Source organism: Cavia porcellus, unplaced genomic scaffold, assembly GCF_034190915.1.
Source record: "Cavia porcellus strain 051 isolate PalLab524CR breed Dunkin Hartley unplaced genomic scaffold, mCavPor4.1 scaffold_8, whole genome shotgun sequence".
Taxonomy (NCBI): Eukaryota; Metazoa; Chordata; class Mammalia; order Rodentia; family Caviidae; genus Cavia; species Cavia porcellus.
Window position 1 is genome coordinate 10,285,663 of NW_026947491.1, and position 22,111 is coordinate 10,307,773.

A 22,111-nucleotide genomic window follows, 5' to 3' on the forward strand; every position below is an offset into this window, starting at 1 on the left:
TGGGATCATGTTTCTTGATCCATTCTTTCAACCTATTTCTTTTGATATGTGAATTGAGACCGTTTACATTTATGCATATCAGTGGTATGTACTGGCTTGACTTTGCCATGTTGTGTTCCAGTTCTTTGATTTCTGCTTGTCCTACCAGGTGGTTTTTTTTCTGTTGTAGAACAACAGTATTTTAGAATAAGTGGAAATGTTGTTGCTGTTGACAGTTCATAAAAATGATCCATTTTTGGTGACTTGACTTAAATGGGAAAAATGACAAGGAAAAATGATTAGAAATAATGCAAGCCAATAGTGTTTGGTTGTTGATTAGTTGCTACTGAAGGAATATAGTTTCTGGTTCATGTGCATAGATAAGATGCTCTTCAATTTTAGGAATAAAATTTGTTTTTTTCTACTTATTACTGGAAATTGAACACAGACCCTTCACACAGAGCTGTGTCTCCTGTTCAACTGTGCTATGTTTTATTTTTGGTAGGATATGAAGTTGTCTTATTTGAGATTGAACATGTGATATGCCTGCCTCATATTCCCATAGTGCAGTGATTACTGGCTGTACCTAGCTTGAGAATAAAAACTCTTTATTCTGTTTTTTTTTATTTTTCTTTTTACATGCTTTTTTCAATAGTGGCACTCAAACTCTGAATCTTGCACCTACCAGCCAGGCACTGTGCAATGCTGAGCTACATTTCCATCCTCTTAAAAATTCTTAGTAGAAAAGAAAACCATATAATTGTTTTTTTTAAATTTTATTTAAAAGGAAAAAGAGAAAAACCAAAACAAAACAAAGCAGTTTAAGAGTACAAGTAATAAAGAACTACAAAAAAAAAAAAAAAACACTAAGAAATCACCAGTTAATAGATTACACATTATCATCCTAGAGATAGTTGCTCAAGTCAGAGTATCAAAGCATACAAAGTGAACATTCAAACAGAGGGACTGCACACAGTTGTGTTCAATGATCCAACCAAAAACATTAATATGGTCAGCTATTTAACACCCCTAAACACACTTGCAGTTATATCCTGTAGAGCACTTTTTTTCCCTCTCTTTTTTACAACAAAATTATATATTTTGGGTTTTATTACTCCTTAGTTCTTATTACTGTTTTTTTGGGAAGAGAATAAAGTCAAATATGGGAAAACAAAGCTGTCAGTCAAAACCAAGGATAGACACAGTACATGATGTAATAACAGAGTACAAGGTTATCAACAATGGTTACCATAATGCCTCTTGCTTCCTTAAAAAGAATTGTCTATCTCATTAGGTATTATAAAGTTGAACAAAACAGTAGAGAACAAGACCAATAAAACCTAAACATTGTAAACATTACAGCACTTCCAAAGGAGATAATAGTCAAACCAGAATGGGCATCTTAGTGAATCTTATTGCCTTCAAAGTAGTTGCCTATACTCTTGATACTATCATACAGAATGGAACAGAGTCTAATCAGTTAAAACAAGATCGTGGGAGTATTACAGGGCTTCAAAACAAGTTAACAGGAAATCAAAAAAAGTTACTATAATATATCCTGCTAATTTTTAAAATTTTTCCCCTTAATTAAAAAAACCATAAAAAATAACTAAATAATCTTTTTAATGAATAAGGGAGAGATTGAGATAAAAGAGGACATAACAACATAACAATACAGGTCAAAGCATGACAATTTCAGCAACCTAGTGCTTCACCACCAAATAACCCGACTTACTTGCAGTTAACATAGTGTCTGTCTTTTTCCTTGAAATATTTGAATATAACTTCATATACTATAGCTTCAAATATTTCCATATCAAGAAGCCCAGAATAAAGCCTTTCCAAGTTAATAAGTGAAAACTTTATAAGGCTTCAAGGCCACATAATGGGGAAATCATGATTACCACATACTTTTATATATTTGAATCGTTACTTACATTAGGGAAACTATTCGGTATTCACACATGCGAGATAGATTTATTTCACTTATGAGTATGGTCTCAAGCTGCGCCCATTTATTGAGAATCATATATTGTAAACCTGAAATTTTAGGAGAACTCCAGCAATCCAGTTTGGCATGCATGAATGGTAATTAATTAAGAAACAAGGGAAATGAAAGAATAATTAAGAAAGATCCTCTCCTTTTCAGTCAGAAACCGCAACTAAGATAAGAATCTGAATTGTCCTTTCAAACATATGATGTCTTGCTGGGAGCTGGGAGTTAAGGAGCTTGTATGATGAGATCAGTTGTATTTTGAATGTACTAGTCCCTGTTCTGCCCTGAGCCAAGAGGATTAAATGGAGCTTCCATGGAGTACCTGTCTCTCACCTTCCCTCCTTTTGTCTAAATTCTCAACTAGTAAAAAGTAGTGGCTGTGTAGATGAGAGATGAGACTGATGTCATCTTCTAGGTTCTTAGTCCTCATCTAGACTTGTGCGTTTCTGTGGTCAGGAGAAAGGTTTGAAACAGTTGAGGCTCTGCCCTGGAGATTTGGGTTCAGTAAATGTCTTAAGCCCTGACATGGATATTTCAAAATATTTCCTCAAGATTCTGACGTAGCTCAGAAGCATTTAATGGACAGGCATGTTTAATGGGTGAATTCCTAATTCTCAGAAACTGAAGAAATCTCTAGATGAGTTGGATTAAATACCACTTCCTTCTAATCTCTCCTTTCCAACAAAATCAGGCCAAGTTCCATTTGTCTTTCTCTACAACTGTCAATAGGAAGTGAAAAGGAGTATCATCAGTGTAACCTATTGTTGTGCAGAATCCACCACTTTCCTTCCCCCCTGTGGTCATTCAGTGCCACTGGTAAGCTCTGTATTATTTCACTAATGGTTAAGGCTTAATCTTGATGAATTCCACATCTCTTTGTTATCATTACTGGCTCTCATTATAATCACTAGTGGCACAAAGCTGACAAATGTAGATTTTCAGGAATTTGAACAATGTCCACCTTGAATCTGTATTTAGTTGAGGCATGTGACAGACTATGTCACTGTATTCAGTTAAGAAAGCCCTGGCAGAAATCAATGAAATTGTAAGAACAGAGATGGGAATGCTTTTTAAATTCGTATTGCTTATTTCTTAGTGTGTGTGTGTGTTGGGGGGGTAATGGAGGATTGCACCTAGGACCTTCTCACTGAGCTGCATCCCCACCATTCATCACTGCTCACCCCCTGTTAAATTTGAGACAGTGTTTCACTAAGTTTCAGAGGCAGAAATCAGACATGAACTTGGATCCCTCTTCCTAGCCTCACAGAGTGATAAGGTTACAGGGTTGTACCACCCTATGCAGCTGGGAATTGTTGTGGTAATTTCTTTTCAGCGCTCCTTTGAAACTGTTTAACAGCAGGGAGACCTGCATACAAATGGAGGATAAGTATAAGTGTTGAAAAATTATTGAAATAGTTATAATGCTTTTCATTTCATGGTAGGACCTCACTTTTTTGGTAAAACATGATGTTAAGGGAAGAGTTTTACACAGAAATGCTTGCTTTGTACACAACCATTTGGCAGCCCATGCATACCAAAGGTAAAAGCAAAACTCTGTGACTTAAACGTGGCTCTTAGCTCTATGCAGTTTTCCTGCATCAATTGAACTCACAAGGAGGTTTCAGAACCCTGCTCCAAATTTGAAGTTGAAGATGCTCAGAGAGAAGGGACTGTCCTGTCTTCAGAGCCTGTGTGACCATGCAAGTGCCCTTTTACAGACCCACCTCTGTGTTTCCCTGTGCACACTACTGATTGTGCCTCTGTGAGAGTTTGCAGCTCTTAAAAGATGGTATATTTTAATAAAGATTCTGGAATTTCAGAATATCTTTTATTCATTTATAAGAATGTAATCTAAGTGCTGGGGTTTTATCTCAGCAGCATAAGCGCCTGCCTTGCAAGTGTGTGCTCATGAGGTTGATCCCTGGTACTGATAAAAAAGGAAAAAGACAAAAAAAAAAATGTCATCTAGATTTAAGAATAAATATTTAGAAATGGAATGGAATTTAGAAATTGTTTAAAATTGTTCCCATATGCTATAAATAATCATGTTCCTATCAGAATGCCTGTAGACATTAATAATTATAATCACAACTGAATAATTTATGCTTGTTACCAAGAATTTTGTATCTTTCATTTCAGCCTTGCCCCTTAAAAATATGTGTCTTACTGAGTTTCATTGTGATACAATTTTCATATTTAGTGGTATGAAAATTTTCATATTATGCAGTATTAGAATTTGTTCATTATGAGAAAATCCATCCTGAGCAGTGTTATAATTTATTTATTATGTTAAAATCCAAATTGAGCAGTATTAGAATCTTTATTGATGAACCATATTTTACATTTGATTTGTATAACATTGGTAATTGAAATGGAACCAGAATAAAACTTATTAAAAGCAATAGTTATGCATGGGGATCCCAGGATTGCTGTTATATATGAGAAGTGAAGTTTTGTACTCATCTTTCTAACAGCTGAGATAATATTTTCATCTAATAATAGGACATAAAGAGCCATAACTGGTTTAATAAGAAGTGATCCAAGTTCACTTGGGGCTGATCTCACAATTGAGTGACCATGTAATGGGGGTACTCCTTAAAAGCTGGAATGGTTAAGAATTGTAGTTGGATCCTGTCACCAGGTGGAGAATTCAGCAAGTTTCCTGCCTAACTGCTTTGCATGGTACCGAAACTGTTAATTCCCTGAAACTGTTAATTCCTCAGGTGTTGATATTTGGCAGAAGACAAGTAGTGTTGAATATGAGTAAAGCAAAGGTAAAGAGATTTTAATACTGAGGAAATAATGCAGTTTTATAATTTCTCAAACATGATTATCTAATCTGTTGAGACATAGAAGTCATGGAAAATTATTCTTTGGAAGATAGGCTGAGAATTCCTGCCCTAGGGATGATGATTTAACTCATTAATTTAATCCAAATCCTTCAATCATTTTTGACTGTGCATTATGGTTGGAGCTACTGAGAAAAAAGATACAGCCCCTGCCCTGAAGGTGCATTTGATTGAAGCGGGAGATGTTACATAACTCTGAGTACCATGATAAAGGTTGTGATGGAAATTTATCCATTGCATGTTTTTCTAGGAAATTGTTTTGCTGGCTTGCTATGACTTGGTATTCCCTATAATACAGAGAGGATAGATATATATGTAGAAATTCACACATGGGTTCTTTTTTTCTTTTTAATTATTTATGGGAACAGATTATATAATGTAAGATGTAATGAACAGATACTCTGAGGAAGAGACACTAGGAAACTCGAGGCTAATTTAGTAGCATTATGATAGAAATTCTAGCAATACTAATGTTTGCTGATTAGAATGACATTGGACTGGTTTCTTGAGTTCAATTTCAGCATATGTAGAGATGGGGACAGCTATCACAAAGAGAAGGAGAGATGAGTTGGTAGTTACTATTGTCTTCCCTAATTTGGTACTTGAGGACCTAAAAAGTCTTCAATGATTTGATTGTTCTATAATATACACTAAGTATACAAGGTGGATGAAGAAGGGGACAACTATTTGTAAAAAACTAGAGACAGTTAGATAGACAATCAAGATCTGCAGTGGGCTTCCTATGAAATCTGTATTTCTTTAAATTGTTTTTTAAACTGCTATGTTCTGTTTTGATATGTTTAATCTTACCCTCTTTGAGAAGTAAAACAAATGTGTAGGACTGATAACCACGTTACTGAGCTCTTGTTCGATCATAGAGCAGAAGGGTTTGTAGTGTCACTTTATGAATGTCATTCTAAATGCTTTAATTCCATAACATGAACAGCTACTTCTAAGATGACAATGTGTAACTTATCAACCAGCAATTTCTTACCGTTTTTCTGTAAGTTTGTATCATTTCTACCCTTTTTTAAAATCTCCATGTATTCTTTTGTTTCCTTTTCTTTAAATAAAAAATTAAAAAAAAAAAAAAAAAGAAAGACCCTTGGAACCAGTGACTGGAGCGAGTTGTGACCCTGGGGTTTCTGTAGCCACTGTGGGCAGAGAGCATGCACTGCAGAGGGTATGGCAGGGCAGCACGTGTGGAAGCACTGGGAGTGAGAAGGAAGAGACTGCTGTGTGTTGTTATCTATATCAGGTTAACAGTCAGGGTCCTTCACAAGCTGTTCAGTTCAGCTGAGAAGCAGGCAGTTGTGTGGGTTTTAAATTGTTTCTGCTTCTCCACAGGAAGGCCTCACACCACTTATGCTTGCTCTAAGGGAAAACAGAATGGACGCGGCAGCAGCATTGTTAAAATTTAAGACAGAAACAAAGTATGTGGTGAATGAGCCAGAAAGGTATGGTTGTTCTTTTTTTAAACAAGAGTTCAGTAGTGTTGTGGAGTGGTAATAAGTCAAATAAGTCAGTAGCTGAAAGACTACCTTAGTGACTGGTGTATAATGAAAAAGATCAACACAAACCATCAGATAGAAAAATTATTTGGATTGGCAACCTAAGGAATACTGTGCAGTACAAGTCATGCTCTATTATTGAGTAATTTTGACTGATGTCTGCTTTTTAATGAGAAGAATAACTTTTGTAGTAAAACAATAAGGAAGAACACTGTATTGCTATGTTCATGGAACTTCCTCAGAGTACAAATCATAAACCTAAATGCTTCATAGAAAAAGGAAAAAGTGTAAATGTTTCTTTTCAGTGATTGAAAATGAGCTAGTAATATAAACAAGTTGGCATATAAAAATATTTGGAGAAGCAAAATATGCAATTTGGAAAAGTATGCTCATATAAGAGAAACCAGAAAATATTTGAATTTCTGTGTCAGACTTATTTAAAAGAACTTTATATCCTCAAGTTGCATTCATTTATCTATGAGTTCCTCAAGGTTATCTTTCTTTTTCATAGTGCAGTATTCCATTGTGTATAGTTGCCATTTTCCTTGTACATTATTCTCTTAATGGATGTACACACTATTTTAGAGATGTAGCTGTTAGAAATTGTGCTGCTGTAAACATAGATATCTATATATCCCTGTATGTATGATTTTAACTATTTTGGAAGATTTCTGCAAGGGGACATAGCTGTGTCAAGTGGATTTCTATTTTTAGTTTTTTGTGGAATCACCACACTGTTTGCTGTAGTGTTCATACTGGTTTACATTTGCACCACTGGTGTAGAAAAACTCATCAGCATTTATCATTAGACTTTTTTTCATGGAAATCTTTGTAAGATAAAATGCTATCTTGGTGTATATTTAATTTGCATTTATGTAATTTCCAGAAGCAATGATGAGTTTTCCATGTTTTTATTGGCCATTTGTACTTATAACAAGTATCATTTCATTTTATTTTTCTGTTCTTTGAGCTTTCTTTACTAGGTCTATACTTTGATGCTTGTCCTCTGCCTGTGGAGTGACTAATAAGGGTTTTTTTTTTTTTTTTTTTTTTTTTTTGTATTCTGAAGGTTGTCTCTTTCTGTTGGTTGTTTCCTTTGCAATAGAGAATCTTTTTAATTTCACGAGACTCCATTTGTTGATTCTCTATATTGTATTTTGTGCCATTAGGGTTTTGTTCAGAAAGTCCTTGCCTATGCCTGTGTCTTTGAGTACTGCCTATTTTGTCTTCCAGAAGATTGCTTCTGTTTTAACATTTAGTTCTTTGGCCCATTTTGGTTATAGTTTAGTACATGGTGAGATATGTGGATCTAGACTCAATCTGTTGCACGTAGGTATCCAATTTTCCCAGCACCATCCCTTGAAAGAATATCTTTACTCCGGTGTATGTTTTTGACTCCTTTGTCAAAGATCACACAGCGCTCTGGCTCTGTGTGCTTTGAGTTGTCTCTGTTTGTTGTGCTCTCTTCAACTGATGCACATGCCTGTTTCTATGTCAGTACCATGTGGGTTTCATCACTGTAACTTTATAGTGTAGCTCTGAGCTTGGGATTATGATTCTGATGCCACCTGCGTTGCTTTTGTCACTTTTGAGTCTCTTCTAATTCCACCAAATTTTAGGATAATGTTTCTTTAGCTCTGTGAGAATTGACTTTGGTATTTAACTTGGGGTTGCATGAAGTCTGTTTACCAATATTGAAAGTCAGGCCATTTTGACAGTATCAGTTTTGCCTATCCAGAAATGAGGAATATCTTTTCATTTTCTGATATTTTAGTTGCCTTTTTCTGATTTGTGTAATTTCCACTGTACAACTCTTTGCTTTCTTAGGTTAACATCTACCCATTTAAGTTTTTTTGATGCAATCGTGAATGATACTGTTTTCCTAATTGCTTTTTCAGTGAGTTCTTCAATATTGTAAAACATTGCTATTGATTTTCATCTCTGTATGTGTGTGTGTGTGTTTTATCCTTGTATCTTATTAACCTTGGCTAACAGTTCTAGAATTGTGTGATGGACAGTTTAGCATTTTGTAAGCAGAGGGTCATGTCATGTGCAAATAAAGGCCTTGAATGACTATATTGATCAGGAATGGTGATAAGAAGCCTCCTTGTCTTGTTCCTGTTTTTAGAGAGAAGGCTTTTAGTGTTTCCCCGTTGCATGTGATGTAAGCACGAGGATGGTCATAAATGACTTTTATCATGTTGAGATGAAAACATTCGGTACTTATTTTCTTCAGGATTTTGAGAATGAGTGTTGCATTTTATCACAGCCATTTTGCATTTTATCATAGCCGTTTTCTCAGCCTGTTTAGATGATCGTGTGGTTTTGGGTCTTGCTTCTTTGTAGATGAGGAATTAGAATTATCATTTGTGTTTATTGAGCCTCTTTGTATTCAGGGGCCTGAAACCTGTTTGGTACAGTGCATGATGGTTTTGATAATTTGTTGCTTTTGGTTTACCAGTATCTTATTAAGGATTTTTACATCCATGTTCATTAAACAAATTGTTCTCTAATTGCCTTTCGTGGTTGTATTATTTTCTAGTTTTGTGATGAGGATAATGATAGCTTCCAAGAATGACTTTTGAAGTCCTACTTTTATTTTTACTGCAGAGTTTTTTGTGTTAGATATTCACAGAAGTTGTTATAGAGTTTCATTGTGAACCCATCAGGTTCTGGGCTTTCTTAGCTGGTATTTTTTTTTTTTTAAGTTCTCAAATTTCCTTGCCTGATGCTAGAAGATTCAGGATTTTCATATCTTTTTGTTCTTTTTTGGTAATCCATATATATCTAAGAATCTCTCCATCTTTTCTGAACAAAGGCTTAGCATATACTTTCATGAAATAGTTGCTAATAACATCTTGAAGTTTGACAATGTCTATTGTGATTCCACTTTTTTATTTCTAATTGTAGTATTTTATATGTTTTGGCTTTCGATAAAATTGGCTTATGTTTGATTTACTTTGTTTATTTTTTCAAAAGCTCTTCAATTCAGTGGTTCTTTTTTTCCCTCTAGTTTCTATTCATTGATTTCTGTAATGAGGTTGATAGTGTTTTTATTTTTACTAGCTGTGTGCTTGAATTGTTCTTATTTTTCAGTGACCTTGCGATGCATCATTATGTTTTTGAGCTCATCCTATTTTGTAAAAATGAAAATATTCACTTCTCTATACTTCCTATATTGAACTAGTTTCATTGTATCTCATAAATATTGGTGCACAACTAACTCTAGGAACTGTCTTATTTCTTCCTTAATTTTCTCTATGACTCAGTGATTGTCTTTAATATCCATCTGTTTGCACAATTTCTGTAGTTTCTTTTGCTATTGATATCTACTTGCATCGCACTGTAATCTGATAGTATGCATAGTAAAATTTTTATTCTTTTGCATTTACTTAGTTGTGCTTTATTAACCAGAATATGGTCTGTCTCCAAGAAAGTACTATATGAGACTAAAGAATGTATCTTCTGTTGTCTTTTGGAACACTGTATACAGTACATCTCCAAGTGACAAACATTCAAGTTGCAAAGTTTCAGAGATGCAAATGGGACCTCACATTACAAAAAATTGTAGATGCAAAGAAATCAGAAAGGTTGCTTGTGTGTCTACCAGACACTGCTACAGTTGTGCTATTGTGTGCTTACAGTATGTACAGCTTTACAGAGCTACATCAGAACCTGGGATGTCTGGAAGCAAGCAGAAAAGCAGCAGTGATATGGATGTTGCTGCTAAGAAGTGCAAAGCAATAACCATGGAAACAAAAGTGAAAATAATTAATTGCATTGTGTCTTAGTTACTTTTCTTTCTTTGCTGACACAAAATACCCAACACTGAAAATTAAGGAAGGAAAGATTTCTTTAGCTTACAGTTTGTGGAAGTTTCTTTCCATAATCAGGTGGCTCCAGGGCAGGATGGCATGGCACCAGGGCAACACATTGACAGCAGCAGCTTGCAAAAGCATCCAGAGCAATAAGGAGGAAGAGAAAGCCTCTTTCCCACCCTTATACTCTACACAGCCCAATCCAGAGCAGGTGTAACGCTCCCCAAATGTCTGTCCTCCTCTTTCACAGTATGAGAAAATTTACAAAGAAGGATCCTGGATCCCTGTTGAGTCTCTCGTAAAAGGTGTAAAGTTCTCAAGTTGACACAGTGTATCAACCACAACAGATAGAGGTAAAAAAAAAATAGTACACATGGCTGGTTTTTATAACATGAATCATGCAACCATGTCCACAGTTATGAAGAAAAGGAACAATATATTGAAATGTGTGTGGTCCACTGTGCCAATGAAGCCATTTTGCTGGACTTACAGAGAAATCTGACTTCCAAAATTCTCCCTGAATAGAACTCATTAATAAGTCAGGGAAATTACTGTATATATAGTAAGTCCATTTGTTTAATGTTTGGTTCAACTTTTACATTTCTTTGTTAATGTAATTTTGTTTAGTTGAAGAATTTTTGATAATGGTGTGTGTAGATCTTTTACTAAAATTGTATTGATATTTATTATATAATTTTCATTAGGTTTTTTGGGTCAAGGTTAGTCACTGTTGCTTGGCATGTTTATAAGTATTATCTCTTTCTATTGAATAAACACATTAATGTAACATTTGTTTTGCTTTCTTTTCTTTCTTTCTCTCTCTCTCTCTCTCTCTCTCTCTCTCTCTCTCTCTCTTTCTTTCTGTTTTTTTTTGTGTGTGCATGTCTCCTTTGAATAGTTTTGCCTTGAAAACAGGATTACCCCTCCTGCTTGTTTTGGGTTCTCTTCGTGTTGAATATGGTTTTGCAAACTTTGATTTTTTAATCCATGGAATTTTTATTGTATGAATATCTTTGTTTGTTTGTTGCTGCAGGGTCTCACTATGTATTACAGGCTGTCCTTGAACTTGTTTATATAGCTCAGGAAGGCCTTGAACTCACAGTGATCTCCTTATCTCAGTGTGGCTTTACAGGCATGTGTATTTCTTGCATAGAGCATACTTTTGGATTATGTTTCTTGGTCCATTCTACTAACGCAGGCCTTTTGATTAATGAGTCCATTTACATGGCAGTTATGACTGGTAAGTACTGATCTGTTCCTGTATAGTAATTTCATGTTGTTTTCTTTTCATTCTACTTGTTACCCTACATGATGTATTTGTTTGATTACATCTTTGACATTTTTAGCTTCATTTTGTCCTAAGATATACTTGAAAAGTTTTTGGAATATTTGTTAGGTGGACATAAGTATCTTTAGGATTTATTATGGAAGTATCTTATTCATCAATTTTGAGAGATAATTTTAGTCAAGGTTGGAAGTTGCTTTCCTTAAGAGCTTGAAACACTGACTTCCATGCTGCCCTTATCTTTAAGTTTTGTGCTGAGACATCCATTATAATTCTGCTGGCTTTTCCTTAATAGGCAATTCATTGCTTTGCATCAGTAACTTTTAAGATTTTGTACTTGTGCTACATGTCATTTTTAAGTATGTGGCATGGAGTAGTTTTTTCTGATCAAGGCTACTGTGATCATACTTTACCTGCTTGTATGATTTCTGCTACTTGCCTCAACAGGCTTTCTATGTCCATTCTGCTGTCTTCTGATTTTCCACTAATTACCATTCTTCTTGTATTAGTGCTCTTTGAATTTTCTAGGAGATGTCAGGTCCATTTTTCTTATCCCTCTGTACCTCTAAGGTACCTCTCAGTAAGTGATCATTGACCTCAGCCTGTCTTCTAGATTTTCAGTGTTTACATTAAATATTTTTTGAATTCCAATTGTTTTCTATTCTAGATATTCATATTTTGTAATTCTTTATATAGTTCTAAAAGCTATTTCTTATATTTTCTTTAATCTTGTTGATCATCTGTTTCAGGAGGGTCAATATTTGATTAGTTGTATGTTGTGAAATTTGCCAGTTGCCTGTGGAAGTGTTTTATCTGGATACCCTTTCAGAAATGTCTGCTGTGTGGTTTATGATTTCCTCCCTAGGGCCCTCCAAACTGGTTGCAGGGGGGTGGGGCGGTATTGGGAGGTTGTGAAGGCATTTTGTTGCCTTATCTTTTCATGTTTCACTTTCTCTGTTTGTTTTTCATGATTGAGTTTACAAATTTTATGGACTGGCGTCCTGTTTTGGGGGGAGTGAATCAGTATTGTTTTTGACATCCCCACCCCAAGGTGTGTACCTGGTGGCATAGAGAGAAATCTAATGTAACTCTGATATGTTACACTGGCTGTTGTAATAAATTCAACAACAATGGAATCACATTGCAAGTGAATATTCACAAATCCTAGACACGAGTCATGAACAGCCCTTAACCAAAACAAGGAGGACTATCACTTAAGTGAGTTATACTACCCTGTAGTAGTTCAGGCCACTAAATTCTGCTGGATGTAAGTGGTACAGTGCAAACATACAGCTACAGTATATGCCTTCTTTAGAAGTGGCCCTCTAACTATTACTTCCACCAAACTTGGCCTTCCAGAAGAGAATACGGGCCCCATGATCTTCCTGTTCACAGCCCATACTTCCCAGGTGACCACAGGAGATCCATATTTAGCTCTCACCATGTGTAGCCTATCTCCCAAAGTTCTCACTTATTCTCTGAGGAAGGCTATCAGTTCAGTGTTGTACTGAAACTCTCTCTGGGCATTGGTCACTTCCTGGCACAGGTCGTTCTGTTGGTTTTTACCTTTGTGGCCCTGTGCTGAGGGGAACCCAGTGCTGGAGGATAGTGTGTTCAGGTCTGGGTACTCCTTACCCTCTTTAGATGTCAGGCAGGCATCTATGTCAGCTCGGAATGCAATGCTTACTTACTGGGTTGTCCTCCAACTCTGCTTTGGGACAGGGGGCATTGGCTTTATCTGAGGGTGGGGCACTCAGCCTGAGGTTTGCTGTGTGTGCTCTGATTTTGCTGGTCATTTGACCATCCGTTAACTAGAGAAGTTTGACATCTTTTCATAAAGCACAGAAGTTGGGACTGAATTGAGAGCTTCACAGATGTGAAGCATCTGTCATAGCACTGAAATACAACCCCAGACCCTATCTTGGGACTTGAGAATCATTACCCATAGGGATCCCATGTAATTGCTAGTACAGTTCTCTATGGTGTACAAGTAGTGTCACAGTTTTGATTTTTCTAATTAACCACTTGGGTCTTGACATGTCTAGTTTAGCATAAAATCTTTGTTACTTTGCTGTGGGAGCTCTCTCCTACACCCTCGTCCCTGAATTTTCCAAAAATCCAAGACATTGCTTAAGACTGAAGAATTCAGTCCTCTTTCATGAGTCAAGTGTACTTTTGTGGTTTGTGTTATTATTAAGTATCTCTCAGTGTAGTGGTGATTAACTTTTAGTCCCAGGTTGTCATTACTGACCCAGATCCCTGAGCCTTCATGGTAATACACACTTACACTTAAATTGCAGCTTGTTTTATTGTGTTTTTTTTGTTTTTTTTTTTTTTTTTTTAGTATGTGTGCTTTTTTGCTCAGTTTTTGTCCCTGAACTGGAAGCACTTTACTTTGGTGGCTGAACCTCGTAGATTCGCCCCATGCATGGTAAACAAAATGACTCTTCCCACCTCCTCAGAATCCTACACGGATCCTACACATTGGTGGAGACCTTCACGGTGGCTCATGCTCTGAGACCTTCATTAGTCTTCTGCCAGAAAATAAGAGCAAGGATCATTGTAAAGTACTGAAAAGACCCAAATAATGTTTCCAAAAGAGATCAATGTTTGTTTTTTCTTTGTCACCAGGTCTTTACCGAGAAGTCTCTTTATACCAAGTAGCACCATTACATAAGTTGTAAAAGGTCCCGAATTAAGCCTTAAATTGGCAGCAACTTCTGTTTGGCCTCTGAAATTGTTTACTACTGAAAATCTATTTTTGTCTTGGAATCAGGACTCTAGAATATTTACAGATTTTTGTCTCATACAGAAGCAATTAAATGAAACTCTCTGAATTCATAGTAAAGAAAACTAAGCCCCAGCATGATGCAATATGTCCTGCACACAAGAGGGTTTTGCCTTCCATGTCAGTTGGAGACAGACAGAAATTGAACCAGCCAATCTTTGTTAGAATCACACTCAGAGTTTTGTTGTGTAGAGGAAGAATATTAGTCCATTCCAGGTCTTTAAAAGAACTAACTCTTCACTTCATTAGTTCTCCGTATTATCTTCTTAGTGTCAGTTGCATTAATTTCTGCTCTGATCTTTATAACTTCCTCCTTTATATGGGTTTTAGTCTTGCCTTCCGCCTCTTTACCTATAAACTTGAGATGCAACATACAGTTTTTGCTCTTTCTTTTTTTTTCTTTTAAATTTTATTTAAGGAGAAAAAAAAGAGAAAGGGTATAAGTTATACAGATTTACAGAAAAAAAAATAAACAGTAGGACATCACTAGTTAATGGATTACATATTGTCATCTTAGAGATAATTGTTCAAGTGACAAAATTAAAGCTTGTAAAGTGGACATTCCAACAATGATACTGCAAACAGTTCTGTTCAATGATCCAATAAAACTCAGTGATATCATTTTCTATCTTATACACTTAAATATACATGCAGTTATATTATTCAGAGCACTTTCTTTTCCTCTCTTTTGTACAATGACTATTACACATTTTGGGTTTTATTGCTCCCATGGATCTCATTACTTTTTTGGAAGAGAGTGAAACCAAATGTGACATAACAGAGCAGAGTCGGTCAAATCAAAAGGGTGGACATAATAGATAATGTAAAAACATAATACAAGGTGATCAACAATGGTTACCATAATGCCTCCCGCTATCTCTAATAGAATTGCCTATATCATCAGTTATAATAAAATTGAACAAAACAGTAAGGAATAAAACCGACAAAACCAAAACATTGGAGACATTGTAGGTCTTCAAAAGTAGATAAAAATCATCGAGAATGGGCGTCATAATGAATCTCACTATCTTCACAGCTGTTGCCTAAACTTTCGAACCTGGTACTATCCAGCAAAACACAATAGGGGGACATCAGTCAAAAACAAGATGGTGAGAGTAATACAGGGCTTTAAATCAAGATAATGGAAAGTCAAAGTGGGTTACTATAATATATCCTGCTATTTTTATTTATGTTTTCCTTAATTAAAAGGATAAAAATTAAAAAGTAAATAATGGAGTGGAGATTGAGATAAAAGAGGGCATAACAGCAAAACAGCACAGATCAAAACATAACCATTTAAGCAGAATATTGTTTCACCACCAGATAATCCTGACATAAAAGTAGTTACCATATTGTCTCTTTCCTTGAAATCCTTGAGTACAACTTCGTATACTGTAGCATTAAATATATCAAAACAATGTAAAACCATTTAAGAGAATGACAGCATTACAGGGTATTTAGAATCAACTAACAGAAAATGAACAATGGTTTCTGTATAATCTCCTTGTCTTTAAAAGTTTTTACTTATACTATCGTACATAATAAAATCCAACAAGATCCAACCTGTTTAGACCAATGGAGACAGAAGAACAAAAGCTTGATGAGACTTCAAAACAAGATGATACTAAATCAGTATTACCTATTAAGACATCATTTTCTCCAAAATAGCTGTTCCTATCATCCAATCTTCTCTGCCTCATTTCTGTTGAGTTCTTTTTCTGTCATTAGTTGTCAGTTTGTCTTCTTCATTTTGTTTTCTGCTCCATTCATTGTGGCCTCTCTGCCGCTACTTCTGGATTTTTTGTATTTATCTTTTTTAGAATATCTTGCAGTATTCTCTGTAGAGTTGAATTGGTGGTTGCAATTTCCCCCAGTTCCTCTTTATCCTGGAAGCACCTTGTTTTTCCATCAATTTCCAGGGACAGTTGGGCAGGATATCTCAATCTTGGCTGAAGATTATTATCTTTCAAAGCTTCAATTATTTCCCCCCACGCTCTTCGTGACTTGATGGTTTATACAGAGAAATCTGCTGTAATTCTGATGGGTGTTCCCTTGTAAGTGGTCTGTTTCTTGTCTCTGACAGTTTTTAATATTCTGTTCTTGTATTGAATTTATGGAATTTTTATTATTATATGCCTGGGTGTTGTTCTGTTTGGGTTGTAGGTGGCTGGGGTCCTGTACATCTGAGTATCTTTACCTTTTGCTAAATTAGGAAAATTCTCCTGGATTATTTCTGTGAGTAGCTTTTGTAGTTCATTTGTTTGTGTCCCTACTTCTTCTTTTATGTTCTTAATTCTTAAGTTATGGATCATCTTATCATCTTCTAGTCTTTGTATTATTGCTGTTTGTTTCTTTGTTACTTTTAAGAAGTTTTTCATTTCATTCTCCCATATTACAAATCTGCCCTCCAGTTCAGATAGTCTGTCCTTAGTTTCTTTCAAGCTGTTATGCCAGTTTTCGATAGACTTTTTAGTTTCCTGGTAGTCCCTTTGAACCTGCTTCACGTATTCTATGCTTTCTCTATTTTCTCCATCAAACAATTCTCCCCTCTTTTTCTGTTCTTGCATTCCACCATCCGTTTTTTCTTGGGTGGTGCTTAGCATTTCTCTAACTATTCTGCTTACTTCTAGCTTCAGGTCATTAATAACTTCATTCCTGAACTGATCTATGAGGCTCTCTAGATGGCGCTTTATGTCTATTGGTGCGGTGTCCGCTCTTGCCTGTTTCTCAGGATTAGGGGCTCCCTCTTCCCATATTCTTTGTTCCTTATATATGCAAGCTTATATAGGAGGCCCAGCTTCCCTCCCTATCAGCCACAACCTGATCGAATTGCGCCGGCTAGGTGTTCCCACCCGCCACAGCACACCAGGAAGTTGCAGACCAGGCAGCCTACACGGGGCCCACCCCTCCAGGCCACCCTCAGGCTCTGGGATCTGGGTTGTGCTAGCCTACTGGGTCTCGGCCAGCAGCGTCACATAGGCTAGGCACTTCTCACCAATCCCGCCTGAGAGGGGCATATGTGGCTGAAGTCGCCACAGCGCCCTGCTCCCGCAAGTCTGCCCAGTCCCAGAATGCTTTCCACTGGAGTCAAACTGTGGTAGAGTGTCAGTTTCTCTTACTCACCTCACCACAAGTCAGTGCATGGCTCCCGTCCATCCTGTTTTCAACTCTGTTCACCAATTCCCGTTCTCAGAACTTCTGCACATCTCTCTCCCTGCCGAGCCGATGCAGATGCAGTCACTGCATGGTGGAAAACCCAAATCGCGGCTTCCAATGGCGCGGGGTCCAGCCTCCAGGCTGAGGCTTTTCTGTTCCTGTTCTAGCACCAGGACTGCATTCCAAGTTGGTTTCTCTCAGCCCAGTTCGTTCCTGGGTCAGTAGAGCATATCTCCACTGGTTTATTTCTCCTTACTCCACACCATTCCTGACTTCTGAGCCAAGTCTTAGAAGCAGCCTCCATAGCTGCTGTTATCTGTCCGCTATGTTCTCCTGGAAGTCCCAGTTTTTGCTCTTTCTGTTTTTCTGGTGTGAGACTTCACTATTACAAATTTCCCATAGGACTACTTTCATTGCATTCCAAAGGTTTCAGGAAGTTGTATCTGCATTTTCATTTAATTGTAGACATTGTTTAATTTCTTTTTTAATTTCATCTGTGACCCATTGGTTGTTCAAGAGTATGTTATTTATTTCCATGTGTTTATGGAATTTTTGCGGTTTCTTTTGGTGTTAATTTCCAGTTTCACTGGGATGTCATCAGGAAATATGCCTGGGATAAGTTCAGTTCCTTAGTACTTACTTAAGCGTATTCTGTGGGCCAGTATATGGTCTAGAGAATGTCCCATTTGCAGCTGAGAAGAACATGTATCCTAATGTTGTTCGGTGGAATGTTGTAAACACTTACCAAGTCCACTTGTTCACAGGTTTTATTCAGTTCTGATATTTGTTTGCTGATTTTTGTCTACTTGGTTTATGTCTTTGTGACAATGGGGAATTAAACAGCTCCATCACAATTGTATTAATTCTTATTTGATTTTCCCTGTCCGGTCATGTTTGTCTGATACAGTTATGTGTTCTGCTTGAAGTTTTATTCCAGGTCTTGATATCTGTTACTTTTCTGCCATTGGCATAACTAGTTCAGTAGTAGAAGACAAATGTATTGTCCAATTTAATGAGATATTTATAAATAGACTTAGTTATAAATTATTTAAAAGTTGATATGCCATGAATTACAAACCACAGAGAAGAGAAGAGCTCATAGTCCAAATTAAGACCCATTATTTTCTGGTAACTACAGCACTTGAATACTACAATCTGAAAATACACACGTTGGGTTGTAGTTGGAATTCCAAATTAGGTGAGCATTTAGGAACTACTCACCCCTTACTTTATTATTTCTGAGAGCAGGTTTCTATGTTACCTCATCAAACCTTCATGGGATTCTGGTAAACTAAATTAGCCAAGTCCTTACAGTTTATAAGACTTTGAGTCTAAGGGAAATGACTTATGCAAAAAGAAACAGCTGTTGGTTTTCGAGCCGGAGCTTGTGATTTCAAGACAGTTTCTCTTAAATTGTGCTAATCCAGCTAATGCTTGGAGCTGTCTTGCCTTTCTTGATTGATGCCTGCCTCACTTTACTTACTGTTTTTTCTTCCTTAATTACAGGTGTAATAAAGTTTTGTAGACATGACAGATTTAAAGTATTGGAGTAAAGTTTTCATATTAGATCTAACATTGTCTGAAATACGCTTAGTAATTTAATATGTTTTATATCAATTTTAAATCACTTTTTTTGCATAGAAAAAATTCTCAATGTGAAAAAAAGGAATCTTCAAATTCTGACAATAGCCCTGCAGGTAAGACTTCTCATAGTGAATTACACTTGGTGGCCCTGTCTTGATTTTCAAAGACAAAAGGATGAGTGTGAAGGCACAAACCTGTAACCCCAGCACTGGCGAGGCTGAGGCAGGAGTACCTTCTTGTGTTGAAGGCAATCCTGCACTACATAGTGAGACCCTGTCTCAAAGAACAAAAAACAAAAGACAAAAACAACAAAAAAGGAAAAGAGTAAGAAAAAACTTTGAACACAGAGGAGTTAAAACATTCACTGTGTCAATTAAATTTATATTTCCTTAATTTTTTTAATAATTCAGAACTCAGAATTATTTAAGAAATGAATTACAAGAAAGACCTAATCTAAAACATTCCATTTATTTAATTTTTACTTCTAAAATTCTAAACACAAAAAAGAATTTTAAACCAGTGTGGCTACTTTCTGTGCACTAACATTAGAGTAAACTTTTAATATTTTAAGTAATGGATTAGACTTAGTAAAGGAATATTACTCCATGATTTTATTACTGAAAAGTGATTTTTGTGACTAAAAATAGCATGCTAAGTCACTTTTATCAGTTATTTTCCATCCTAAGTATGTCATTTATATGGATCTGTATAATTTGTTACTCCTCAGTTCAGGAGATAATATCTATCACTGCTACTTTGATCTTGGAATTATCTCCAATTGTATACCGAGTTTCTGTAACATGGTAATGGTAGATTCAGTAACTATGTTCAATTAATAGTGTTTTCTCTTTGTTTCTTTTCTTTATCTCTTCTGTTCTCTTATTTGTAGTGGTTGCAAGTGAATCTGAGACTTTTTTAACACCAGGCAAGTACCCCTCCACTCAGGTGTATCTTTTGCTCCAAGAAGTTTGTTTTTTATATCAGGTTTTAGTTCACAGCAAAATTAAGAGGATATCCAAAAATTTCTGGTTTATTATGTGCCTCTCACACATGGGTTGCTTTCCTCAGGGGCCAGAGGCCTCCACTACATTAGAATGCTTGTTATAGACTATGATTTACAGGGGTCCATCGTTACCATTCAAAGTATCACTTTTAGTGTTCTCTATCAGATGGCTGTTTTGAAATGTGTAACATATTTATTGTTGCATCTATGTTTACTCTTCATTTTTTTCTTAACACTGCAGAATTCAGAAGTATTTAAGAAATTCAGTATAGGAAATTAATGATCTAAATACTCCATTTATTTAATTTTTACTTCAGAAATCCCATACATGAAAAAGAGTTCTAAATCAGTATGGCTGATTTATACACACTAACATTAAAGTTTTAATTTTTTAAGTAAATGTGTTAGACTTAGTGAAAGAAAATTATAATATGGTTATATCACTAAAAAGTGAATTTTTGACTAGAACTAATATGTTAAGTCACTTTTCTCAATTATTTTCACTTAGTTGTATAATTTATATTTTTCTGGATATTTTCCCGTTCTTTGCTTTAGGAGATTGTACCTATACTGTGGTGCTTTGATCTTGGAATTATGTGAATTTGTATACTGAGCTTCTGTAACATGATACTAGTAGATTTAGTAACTATTTTCATTTAATAGCTTTTAACCTATGTTTCTTTCTTTTCTCCTGTATGCTTTTCTTTTCTTTTGTCTTCTTTTTTGCAGTGGTTGCAATTAAAATTGAGGCTCCATCCATGCCAGGTAAGTGCTCTATCAGTGAGCTGTACCCTTTGCACTAAGATTTTTTTTTAAATCAGGTTTAATTTTGCAGCAAAATTGAAAGCAAGATCCAGAGATTTTTGTTAGATCACGTGCCACTTGCACATGGGTTGCCTCCCTCCACGGCCAGTGCCCTCCGCTAAAGTAGTACACTTGGTGTAGACAATGACTTACACTGGCCCATCATTACCAAGCAAAGTCGGCAGTCAGTGTTAGGATTCACTGTTAGTGTTCCCCATCTCATGGGTGTACTGTAAGGTGAAGTGTATATTTGCAGTTCAATTTATATTTGTGTTTAATTTTTTGTTAATATTCCATATTTAGAAGAATTTAGGAAATGAATTATAGGAAATTTATAACCTAAAATACTTCATTCATTTAATTTTGCTTGAATTCGTATACATGAAAAAGTTTTAAATCACTATGGCTACTTTGTGTGAATTACGATTAAACTTCTAATATTTTGAATAAATATGTTTGACTTAGTAAAAGAATATTACTACAAGAGTGTATTACTGAAAAGTGATTTTTGTGACTAAAATTAAAATGTTGTCACTCTTATGAATTATTTTCCCACTTAAGTATTTAATTTATATGGCTTTGTATAATATTCCACACTTTGGTTTAGGAGATGATACTAATAGTGTGCTACTTTGATCTTGGAATTATCTCCTATTGTACATTGAGTTTCTATAACATGGTAATACTTTCAATACCTATCTTTAATTAATAGCTTTTCTTCTTTGTTTCTTCTCTTCTGTTTTCTTTTCGGTTCCATTCTTTTCTTTTTTGCAGTGGTTGCCAAAAAACCCGAGATTCCATTCGTACCAGGCAAGTGCTGTACCATGGAGTTGTACCCTTTGCACTATAAACTGTTTTTTTTTTAATTTTAGGCTTAAGTTCACAGCAAAATTGAAAGGAAGATCCAGAGATTTGCAGTTGATCATGTACCTCTCACACATAAGTTGCCTCCCTCTATGGCCAGTGCCATCTCTTAGACTAGAACACTTGTTATAGACAGTGACTTAAACCGGTCCATTATTATAATCCAAATCTGCAGGTAATATTAGTTTCACTGTTAGTGTTCTCCATCTGATGGGTCTACTCAGCTGTGTAGTGCATTTAGTGTTGAACTTATGTTTGTTCTTAATTTTTTAATACTGCAAAATTCAGAAGTATTTAAGAAATGCAGTATAGAAAATTTTTATCTGAAATACTCCATTTATTTAAGTTTTACTTCTGAAATCCTAAACATGAAAAAGAGTTACAAATTCGTATGGCTACTTTCTATGTACTAATATTTTAGCAACGTGTTAATATATTAATAAATGCATTAATCTTTGTGAAAGCGTATTATTA

At 35.7% G+C, this 22,111-nt stretch overlaps 1 protein-coding gene across 1 annotated transcript in view; it reads left to right on the plus strand.

The window, feature by feature from the left end:
* The window catches only part of LOC134477230 (putative ankyrin repeat domain-containing protein 30B-like), a 47,269-nt gene that overhangs the window by 24,594 nt on the left and 564 nt on the right, over positions 1–22,111 (plus strand). The window contains exons 12-16 of the mRNA XM_063254336.1: positions 6,172–6,281; positions 19,024–19,079; positions 19,856–19,891; positions 20,699–20,734; positions 21,548–21,583. Of these exons, the coding sequence (XP_063110406.1) occupies positions 6,172–6,281; positions 19,024–19,079; positions 19,856–19,891; positions 20,699–20,734; positions 21,548–21,583 (274 nt within the window). The remainder of the gene's footprint in view (positions 1–6,171; positions 6,282–19,023; positions 19,080–19,855; positions 19,892–20,698; positions 20,735–21,547; positions 21,584–22,111) is intronic.